Source organism: Antennarius striatus, chromosome 10 (genome assembly GCF_040054535.1).
Source record: "Antennarius striatus isolate MH-2024 chromosome 10, ASM4005453v1, whole genome shotgun sequence".
NCBI lineage: Eukaryota > Metazoa > Chordata > Actinopteri > Lophiiformes > Antennariidae > Antennarius > Antennarius striatus.
In genome coordinates, this window is record NC_090785.1 from 14,553,932 (window position 1) to 14,565,051 (window position 11,120).

Genomic DNA, 11,120 nt, shown 5'->3' on the forward strand with positions numbered 1-11,120 from the left:
CAAAAACAACTATCCAGAACTAAAGATCAGAATATTTTAGCAGACTCTTCATCACACGTAATAATGGCATCATATGAGCTCTGATCCTTCTTCTACAAATCATGGGATCTGTTACAGCTTCTATGAAAGTCTTTGTCTGAAAATAGACGTGGGCTTGGATACAGGATGTTCCATGTTACTTTTACTTGGGGCCCTGAAGTTTCTTTCATGCATTACTTCATTACTTCAGCAGCAAAGAGGGGGAATAAAACAAACCCTTTCTTGTTCAGTCTCATGGACACTGTGAACACTCTCTGTGCTGCTGACGCTAGCACGTCACAGCTCACTGTAAAAACCAAAAAATATAAAGTTGGCCCTTTTAATGAATGAAAAGATGTCAGTTCTTTATTTAAAGAAATATTACAAATTACTTCATAACTCAATGGTTTTCAGCTGCCATCCTGCTGTGATTAATGTCTTCTCATATATGTGTTCTTTGGGTGTGACATCATCTACCCTGAGCACAGCGAACGTAGAAGACAGGATGCCAGACATTCCTCGAATACTCCACACAGGATCTTGCTTCTGCTTGTGAACACAACCCTGTGCCTCCAGTGAGTGGAAAAATACAGGCTCTGTTGGGACCTGGTGTAGTGAGTGGGGCTCTGGGGGGGGATGATAGGTGTCCTACTTCTGGATGTCAGTCAAATATTGAATGCATTTCAAAGATTAGGAGCAGTTTAATGTTCTCACTTCTATAATTTTATTTGTTTATTTGATTCATCTAACATCAATTTTTCTCCAATAATGTAATTCTTTTTTATCATAGCACAGCAGAAATCTCTTACCTGGACAGGTGAAAGTATCAAAGACACGCTGAGCAACCCAAGTCATATGACTTGAATTGAAATGCAATAAATGCTAATTTAGTACATAATCTTTAGGGCTGCTTTTGTACATTCCAGGCTGGGTTATTAGAGGAAGGGTGAGGAAAGGACACTCGTCTGAAGCCATACGTAATGTCCTGCATTCCTTAAACTATACAAGTCTTGAGTTATCATGTTGCAGATCTTATCTCACATCCTGTCACACAACTGCGGTTCCTCTGGTTCCTTTTGTCAGCTTTCTGAGAGCTTTGCGCTGGAATGCGACGGCGACTGAATGCTTTGAAACAGGTTCTCTTGCCGTCATACTTTCCATACTTTTCCAAGGATGGGGCACATCGACTGTTTATGATTTTACCAACATGATGTTTGGCATCTGGAAAGAACAGACTGTACTTGAGTCTGTTCTGTTGATTTAGAGGTGAGAACATGCTGGTACAACGCATCAGCCAGAGTACATCAGACAGGCTCACCATCACAGTCATAATCCTCTTATGGATCTACTACAGGTGACGGTTCTGCTGTGACATCAATGTGTGGATTAAATCCATTCACTCAGGATGTGTGTGGATGTGTGTGTGTGTGTGTGTGTGTGTGTGTGTGTGTGTGTGTGTGTGTGTGTGCGTGCGTGCGTGCGTGCGTGCGTGCGTGCATGTGTGTGTGTGTGTGTGTGAGACAGAGAGAGAGAGAGACAGAGAGAGAGAGACAGAGAGAGAGAAAGAGGGACTTAATCCAATTTCAAGGTCTACTATGATGAAGTGTGAGGGTGTAATGACCCAGCATGCTCTCTGACTATCACTTTAATATTCCAGCCTCTCACACAGGAAGTGTGATTAATTCAAAGTCTAAACCTTCTGACCACAGATTCACCACAAATTGAATCAAGAGATTGAATGTTCTTTTGCGCAGCATACACACACAAATGAAACAACCAATATAATGTCAAGATAATATTTCCAAATGTGGAAAATCATTTCAGTATTCAGATCTAAATCAATTTCTACGATAAACAATTATCATGATTTCGATGACATGAACGACCAAGCTTTATACCCCAGACCAGAATGTCACATTCCTTTACAAAGACAATTAATTCATAGCATTTACTTAACTTATTTATTTCAAATGTTTCAATGGAATTTTAAAGACTTTTATTCGAGTCATTCCTCTTTTTTAAATCGAGAATGAGTCACATTTGATTTGATATACGACACATCAGATACTCTTTTGTTTCCTCAGGATCTTGCTAATTTACACTACTTTAAAGTTTTGTCTGTGCTGAGCTGCTAAATGGATCATTCACATGGCAGCAGGGTGGGAAAGTTTTAGGATATGAAAAGAAATACAGACGTAAAATGACAGATGCATCCCAGGACCCAGTCACAGAAATAGCACCTTGGCATTTTTTTCACACTGCATTCACATTGTCTCACACAGACACCTAAATCCCCAACACTTTAATTTTAATGTTAATTTACTCGGTAATTGATTGGAAAGCCTGTTTCCTGCCAGTGGAGCCACAACAGCACATAAAAGCTGCTCACGCAGACACCACAAACAAACACCAGGGAATCTGAAAACACAAAAGGGGCAGTGGGGTTGGTTAGGGGGTGAGCAGCACATTTGTCACAAAAAAAAAACGGAAAAAAAACACAGCTTTGTCTAAGGAGATGGTGAGGAAATGAATGGAGAAGAAGAAAGAATAAACTTTTTAATTAATCCCCCGTAGAGGAAATTATGTGTTGAATCAGCCTTTTATCACAGAGGCATCGTCAGAATTGATGATTTGTCTTATTTTTTTTAAGGAACAAACATCATCTTTGCTGTCAGGTCATTTTAAAAAAGAATACATGAAACTCTTGAAATCAATTTGTTTTTCTAACCCTAAACCTTTAGTAAATGTGTCAGGCAGGTTTTAGAGTGTCATTGACACCACCAGCACCTCTGGAGGAAGTTCTTCTCACACTCCACAGAGGGTCAGAGCCAAGTTTTGGCTAATTTGCAACCCAAACATATTCCCTCCCTTTCACGGCCACCTCTGTCTCCACCTCCTCATTGGTGTGTGAACCAGGGGACACAAGGCCGGTGCTTGACTGAGCCCTGAATGCTCTTTAGTTGTCACACTTTTCCCAAACGCCTTGCAGCTGCTCCTATTGTGGCCACAAAGGGAGGACTCCTTAGCCGATTCTTTGCAGCCTCCTGTTGTTGCCCGGATCTCAGATGGGTTCATAGAGAGGGAGCGTGGCTGGGACAATGGCTGAGGCCATGACATCATGCTTCTTATGTGGTCAAAACCTTTGTGCAGATACACGGTGGGATTCCATTACATGGAGCAGAACACATTGAAGTAGTTTGAAGATATCTTCTTCAGCATTTGATTTTTTTTTTAAAAAGGTTTTGGAGATGCTATATACTTTATTATTCCTCAGATGGGGAATTCTTTTACATTCTAGTATCTAGTATACACATAATAGGCCATTTTAGTGGCATCAAACTGGGAGAAGTTTTGGGGTTTGGTGTCTTGCTCAAAGGCAAAGGGGTTCAAGACTAATTCTTCTCATCTTTGTTATTTGTGATTGTATCACAAACACTGTTAAACACAGATCAATCTGTATCTCTCCCTTGTCTGTTTGTCAGTAAGGCATCTTTGAATAATTTCCCTTTGGGATTATTCAAGAATTCACTCATTTTGAGTTCTTGAAAGAAAACGATAATTTTTAATTAAATAACTTCACAACTTCAAGTGTGAATGTTTGACAGTTTATTTTTTGCTGTTTTGTGCTTTATAACAGGGTCATTTGTAATGTGAAGGTGAACCTGCTTAGTATATTCGTCACTGTGTAGCATTGGCTAATGTGTTTAAAGCTAAGTCTTGGTACCTATGTGCTCACAACAAACACACACACACACACACACACATACAGACACACACACAGTGGTGTAACAGTCAAATCTGTCAGACAATAGCTGAAAAAACGGGAAGTCCATTCAAAATTAATTACAAAAATCCACTGACATTTATTCAGTATAAAAACAGCAACTGTATGCAAAAATAGATACCATAAAGAAATATATTACTTTCGTTCAATAAATATGTCAGAATGCAGTCACTGAAGACTACATGACCCAGGGTTTTAGTTCTGGGGTTCTATCTCTCTCAGCCTGCAGCAAACAGCAGAGACAGAACATGAGGTATTTAATGGTCCATTTCCCCAGAGTGTCAGGATCGTCAAGGCTTCATGATGTCGTTGAAAGGAAGGCATCTGCATTTGATTTGGAAGCCTATTCAACTCTCAAACTGAAAATGAGCATTTCTACGACTACACTGAAAAAGAGGGGGATACATTCATTGTATGTCAAATGAAGGAGTAACTTCCATGTCAGTACAGAAAACAAAAATGGACATTTTAGAGGATAAGTCAATTTTCCTGAGACAACAATGAGCATTCTCTATTTTGTTTTCAGAAAAAAAGCACACAAAAAAAAAAAATTATGATTATCAAAGCGATCGCCTTCATGAAAAGAAGTCATTTTATAAAGATTACTATGATACATCTAACATCCTCTACAGGAGAGACTACCTTTATCAATCATCTCCCAAGTCATCTAGGATAAAAACCGTAGTTGACTGTCACACTTGGAGGCCAACTTCAATATTGCCTGATGGTAGTTAGCAAATCCCCCTTTGAAATGATGAGGCCAACATTCGTAGATTTGGGCCAGCAGCTCGTGGATCAAATGAACTCAACACAAACGTTCCCAATCACATCAAGTGATACCAGTATCAGCATAAATGGATCAGCCATGTGTTGTGCACTGATCTTCTCAGAGTCACTTTGTGTTTTGCAGTCCAAACAAACAAAGTCTGTGCTCCCTGCAGCCACCTCAGCAGCTAGGAGAGGTGGTGATGGGGCTGTGCAGGAATGATAGCTGGCCAGCTGAGGTGTGTACCGGGATGGAGACTGGGAAATTGAACACTGTGCTACTGTTGCCGATGGCCGGACTGCCCGCTTCCGAGGAGCACGTGGAAGAAGCCAGGACCTGGGACTCGAACTGCAGAAGCTGCCCCATGAAGCTGAAGTTGGGGGAGATGATGCTGCGACGCTGCTTGACGAACTCAAAGGCCTCGTCCAGCTTCACGCGGTTGGTTCGCATCAGGTAGGCGAGGCAAATAGTGGCAGAGCGGGAGATGCCTGCCTGGCAGTGCACAAAGACACGACCTCCTTTATTTCGCACCGAGTCTGTGGGAAAGAGACCAGAAAGTACCATTAGTGCACCGGGGGACATCCAACAGGTGAGGAATGTTTGTCAAAAGCAGAGGCTCAAAGCTTCCTGTTACAGGAAGGTAAAAAATACAGAAGTCTTTGACACTTTCAGCTGCTATTTAGATTCAAATAGACTCATTACGACACAGGAACAGAGTTAATAGTGGAGTGGGGTGTGAGCTTGTGGGGGTTATTCCCTTAGGAGGCGGTGTGAATGGACAAAGAAGGGGAACCGGCTCATGCAGGGGGGGTATTGATTTGGGAGGAAGACTGACAGTGAGTGAGGAGAAACTGCCTTTTGTTCAGTAAGAACAAAGAGTGGCTTGGAGGGAGCCATTCAAACCCCAACAGACAACCAACCGCAAAAGTAGTTTAGAGCTGCTGCTTCGCGATTCATTAAAACGGGGACCGTCTCTCATTCTGGGCTCCAGAAGTACTGATGATGTCACCACCATTGTGGTCGAGTGGGAAGCCTGTGCTGTGCCAGCTGGTCCCTTTGGAGGGAACTTCTTAAATTTTAAAACCAGTGGCAGCAGTGATGTGAAAGAAGTAGGAGGTTGGGTGTTTGTGTTGTTTGCCCTCAAATGGTCTATGGGGGGTACCCCCCGGGACGGACACAGTTAGCAGTCGAACTGGTGGAGGCACTCACCAATAAATTCGATGGCTTCGTTGAACCAGGAGCTGATGTCCGCTTTGTGGTTGTCTTCAACTGGGATGCTCTTGTAGAGGAAAGAGTCTTCAAAGTGGTTGGGGCAGTTGGCAGAGACGTTGATGAGAGCAGTGATGCCCAGCATGTCTAGCATGTCTTTTCTGGAAGCGTGGTAGGCGCTGCCCAGGTACAGGAAGGGCAAGATCTCCACAGGACCACCCTGAATGAAACAGAAGACTCATTCAGACAAACCTCCAAAAGCACATCAGGAAACGGTTCAACTGTTGAGTGTTTATTCTGATATAAGTAAATAAATATACAAACCTGATCATACAGAGGAGTGTTACACGGACTACAGCTTGGGTGTGCACTCCCAGGATGGCTGGCGCTCAAAGGCAAACTGAGTCCTTGAGGCGGGGAGGGTTTGGTACACATCTCTGGATACTCTTTGGAAAATGTGTCAAAACCGCCTGATTTGACAGAAACAAAGAAAGAAAGAAGATTAGGTCAGATCACACACACACAAACACATCCATGTTTAAAAAAGCGGGTCCCCAAAAAGGAGACAACTGCTTATGGGGCTATTTTGGAGCAGTGTTTACTCCGGCCCAGCTGGTGCGGTGACAGCTGTAATCCACATTTGTTGGGCCTGGTGTAGTGGTAAAATGATAACGTGTGTGTGAACGGGTGTGTGTGTGTGTGTGTGTGTTCTCATCAAGACGTAACAATTGATGCTTACCCTTCAGAATAATCACCCTGACTCCACTGGGGTCGCGACACAGGGCCGTCACGGCCAGCATCAGCGTCCCGTCTTTCTTCGCCTGGCTTAAGTCCAAACTGCGGTCGTCGAGAAGAACCACGGACTGGTATTCCCCGGACAGCAGCCGATTCCTGGTGTCCTCGTTAGGGACGATGTGTTCGAGTCCCAGGCCCCCCCGGGCTCTTCTGCGCACTATGGTGCTGAAGCGCACGTTAGTGGAGCCCGAAATGTGCGACGAGTTGAAGGCGAGGAAAGAGCGGCAGTCCAGCACGAGGAAGGCCGGCAGCTCGTCCTCCAGCGAGCCGCGGAGGGACGCACAGTCGATGGTGGGAACGTCCATGATGACCATAGTAGAGCGGCGGATTAGACACGATAAATCCAAATACATCAAACTTTTTCTCGGGCAGGGAAAACGGAAAAGTTTACGCTGTCGTGAAAAAGTCTTTTTTTTTTTTTCCCCACCAGAAGTTATTCGTCGCGGACTCGTCCTTTGTTCCTCAGCTGCTTTATCGAGACAAAAACAAAAACAGAAACAAAAAAGTTTTAAAGACTATTTAAGTTGGTCCCGTCTTTTCTTCTGGAGCTTATCTGGCGGCTATGATTCTTCTTTTACAAAAAAAAAATAAAAATAAAAAATTAAAAGTTTCTTAAATTCAAGTGTACGCGGAGAAGATTCTGGCTGGAGCGACTCGACCGGAGGTTATATGTGTCTCACGCTTGTGAATGAGGAGCCAATGACATCAGGAGACCGCCCCGTTTGGCTTGGTGCCAGATCCTGCTGACGTCATCAACCCCCTTCCTCCCCCTCCCCCCTCCCTTTCCCTCTCAGATAGGCGGGGTGAACGCGCGAGCGGGACATTTCTGTACAGACGCACCGCACGTACGCGTCAGATGTTGAGTTTTTCACTGTTTGTTGTTGTGTTGTTGAAAACTTTTGTTTTGCTTCCGTGTTTCACGTGACAGGATCGAATATCTGCATATCAGCAAATTGGTCGTTTCAACAAAAAAAAACAAAAAAAAAATTCCATGATGTTAGTGTTTAATTAAATTAAATGACTGTTTTTGCCTCTTCACCTGAGAGTTGACAAATAACAAGATAATAAGTAAATCTCTGCCATGGGGGCCATAAAAGTTTATTCTTTGTTTTTATTAGTCAGAGGTACATAGTGCTCAATGCCCCGAAAGCAAAGGCTAACCATAAAAGTTAATCACTGTATAGAAATCTGAAGTCCAGTAAATTTCCACATGCTGTGAAACAAAAACACAGGACTGCCAGGAAGACAGATGGAGATCTCCTGACCGTGTCAGCGCTGTTTCATTTGTCACCAAATTGAAACAGATGGACGAGATAGATAGATGGATAGATAGATAGATAGATAGATAGATAGATAGATAGATAGATAAATAGATAGATAGATAGATAGATAGATAGATAGATAGATAGATAGATAGATAGATAGATAGATAGATAGATAGATAGATAGATAGATAGATAGATAGATAGATAGATAGATAGATAGATAGATAGATAGATAGATAGATAGATAGATAGATAGATAGATAGATAGACAGAGAGACAGATAGACAAACAGACAGATTTTTTTTTTTTTTACAACCAAAATTAGAGTACATTTAAAAATATAAACATAATGACAATCACTCTGGGAAATTCACCTCACTAGTTAGTGTGGTTTGCTGACTCAGAGAGGACAATACCGCTACATCATAATGAGGAAGCAGGATGGTCATTGTTGATAGATGGCAAAAGAGGGTGTGTTGAACCTACACAACAAACACACACAAGTTGTTGGGTTGTGAAACGAATGTTTACTCAGCAGATTTAGTATCAGGTATTATTGGGACATCACCCTCCTTTCAAAATCCATACATTACTGCTTTAAGCAGGCAATTGTTATCTCTAAAGTTACATAACTAACAAATTACTTTATTCCATTCCCCTCGGCATCTAGATCATTTGTGACTGAATCTTTATAAAATATCATGCAGTATGTGCTGAGAGTTTCGCACTTGAAAATATCAGGTGGGGGACTACACAACCTGTGACATCATTCGCACTTTGCTGAAACCTAAACCAAGGAGGACTTTCAGCCCAGTGAATCCACATCCACTCTTTTGAGCCAATGCTTTATTTCCAAGAGAAGGACAGAAGATTTGTTGTGAGACAAAGGAAGAGGAGGGAAAGCCTGAGGGAAAGAAAATGAACCAATCACAATGCAGTGCAAAAAAATTCTAACCTCACAGTCTTGTGAGATGAGTCAGCTGTAAGGAACATACCACAAAGAAGAAATGTTACACACTTCACAAGAGAGGAGGGTCAAATAGGTTCCGTAACAGCTTGTTCCCAGACATTTTGTCTTGGTTGTAAAAGAGTCTTTCTTACAGTCATGATGGAAGTAAAGAAGGTTTTGGAAGTTATGACAGAAATATCTTTCCCACATAAAGCAACCCTTTAACATTATTTTCCAGCATGTTCTACAAGGTTATTAAATAATGAACTCCCTATGTCCTATTTTCTATGTTTTCATCTGGTCATTAAATCAGCTAAAAGGGTGATCTGGAAACGAAACTTCTATTTCAGTGACAAAAAAAGAACAAACTTTGTGTGTTTGACTCAATCCTAACGTTTTGGTTTGAAAATAGAGCCTCAGTTGTTGCTATGTTTTTTATAATTATGGTCTGTAACCAGCCATAACTCCCATCCAGAACGGGAAGTGAAACAGAGGATGACAGTGAGGCATTTCCTTCGGTACAGCTCTGCTGTCACTTGCCGTCATGGATGTCTGTTTACTGTCATTGTCATTACGGGCAACAGCTGTAGCAACAGTGGGAAAACACAGAGCCTGTCCTGACTTTGAGAACCAGAACATAGATAAGTAATATTGGTAAAATTATGTTTGGTTTCATGGCAGTGGAGAGACAAAAATAAAGGGAAAGAAACTCGAGTAGCTCGGGGAAAATTTAACCCATGGGGTTTGTGAAGTAAAGAAAAGCCTGTTAATTATGAATATTAAGCCTGCACACAATTGTGAGCTTAGTTAATTTTAGTATAAGTGCAACAAACTATTCCTGGTTACATTATAAAATATTAAGTTAATGTTAAGTTAAGTGTATTTCTTCATTTCTTCTTTGTCTTCCTTCTTTTTCTTCTTTTTCAAGTTAGTCACAAACCTAAAATCTGATTCTGATAAAAGTGCATTACACTGTCAATTACCTGTCACACCAGGTTTCAAAGGAGCAGTTACAAAAACATATGCATTAATAAACACTTTAACATCCAGTATATGTTGTATGGCAGTTGTTATATAAACACATATGATATTCAAGTAGTTTCAATACAAAGTTAGTTAAAAGAAATGCTAAATATTTATTTTGTCATTTATTAGCAATTTAATGGTTTTATTACTATTTGTTATGGTCATGTTGCATCATTTATTGATTAATTCATTTTGCTCATTTCATAAGATATGTGACTTCTAACGATTTTTGATGCATCTTTATGGTACACAGTAAAGAAATAAAACCTGCCTTCAACTGAATAATAGGCTACCCTCATATCCCCTATGAGCCAGAAGAGTTATTGGACAGAAATAAACTAAATATGGTACAAAACGCTTGATTTCTGTTATTGTCCTTGATAAATAAGGTTGATGATGAGTCATTCATCAAACTTAAAATATTTGACTTTCCTCATTAAGTTGGTACTCTGATAATAGAAAACCTGCTTCACAAGTTATAAGTTGCTTGAACTAATTAACTAAGGCAGTATTTTATTTTATTTCATTTTTGGTTTCACTCTGTCAGAAATGCATACAGGGAATTAGTCAGCGTTACAACCACATATAAAATAAATGAAATAAATATTTATTTTAGCCTCAAATGCTTGTGTATGTTTTTAACAAGGAAATTACTTTTTCCACTCATATATCTACACACACATATATACAGGTCCGAGCGCACGCACGCACCCAAACACACACACACACACACACACACACACACACACACACACACACACACACACACACACACACACACACACACACACACACACACACACACACACACACACACACACACACACACACACACACACTTATCATATTTAGGAGCGGGTCATCAAGAGTGAAGAATACACTTCTTGTTTTCCTACTATAAAAGTGGAGATAAAAACACAAGTATGCAATTAAAGTACTAAAAAAAATTTCAAGAAACTTGGTGGGAGAGTGTCAAATATTGTATAAAAATGATGCCATTGATTTTTGGAGTACATCCGGAAAAATTGATTTCATAATAAAATGATGTATGTAATTTATGTAGCGTTATTAAGAAAATTAAATGATTAATAAAGTAACGGTTTACAAAACAACTCAAAGGTTTATGAACATCAAAATTATTATCCTTACTTAAAATATTTATTTATTTTTTTATACTTTCTTTAGTGAACCATTTTCGTTTGTACGTCTCAATGTAATAAACACATTTAAGACAACAGCGCTGTTGGCGGAAGGAGAACGAGAGAAAACAGGAAGTACTTCTCAGCCAATCAGCTTTTGCAAAGCGTC

General features: G+C 40.6%; 1 protein-coding gene across 1 annotated transcript; it reads right to left on the reverse strand.

The window, feature by feature from the left end:
* Positions 1 to 3,857: 3,857 nt before the first annotated feature.
* Positions 3,858 to 7,193, reverse strand: dusp1 (dual specificity phosphatase 1). The gene is made up of 4 exons (XM_068325323.1): positions 6,517 to 7,193; positions 6,102 to 6,247; positions 5,778 to 5,997; positions 3,858 to 5,104 (listed from the first exon to the last, which is right to left on the reverse strand). Exons 1-4 carry the CDS (start codon positions 6,923 to 6,925, stop codon positions 4,749 to 4,751), a joined length of 1,131 nt encoding a protein of 376 aa, XP_068181424.1. The 5' UTR covers positions 6,926 to 7,193; the 3' UTR covers positions 3,858 to 4,748.
* Positions 7,194 to 11,120: the final 3,927 nt, after the last annotated feature.

Excerpts from the sequence above, each read along its gene's own strand:
- dusp1 (XM_068325323.1), bottom strand. The coding sequence starts at position 6,925 with ATGTATTTGGATTTATCGTGTCTAATCCGCCGCTCTACTATGGTCATC. Across the intron at positions 6,248-6,516 it reads CAGGGTGATTATTCTGAAGG|GCGGTTTTGACACATTTTCC; the intron begins GTAAGCATCAAT and ends CTGTCAAATCAG. Across the intron at positions 5,998-6,101 it reads ACACTCCTCTGTATGATCAG|GGTGGTCCTGTGGAGATCTT; the intron begins GTTTGTATATTT and ends TGTTTCATTCAG.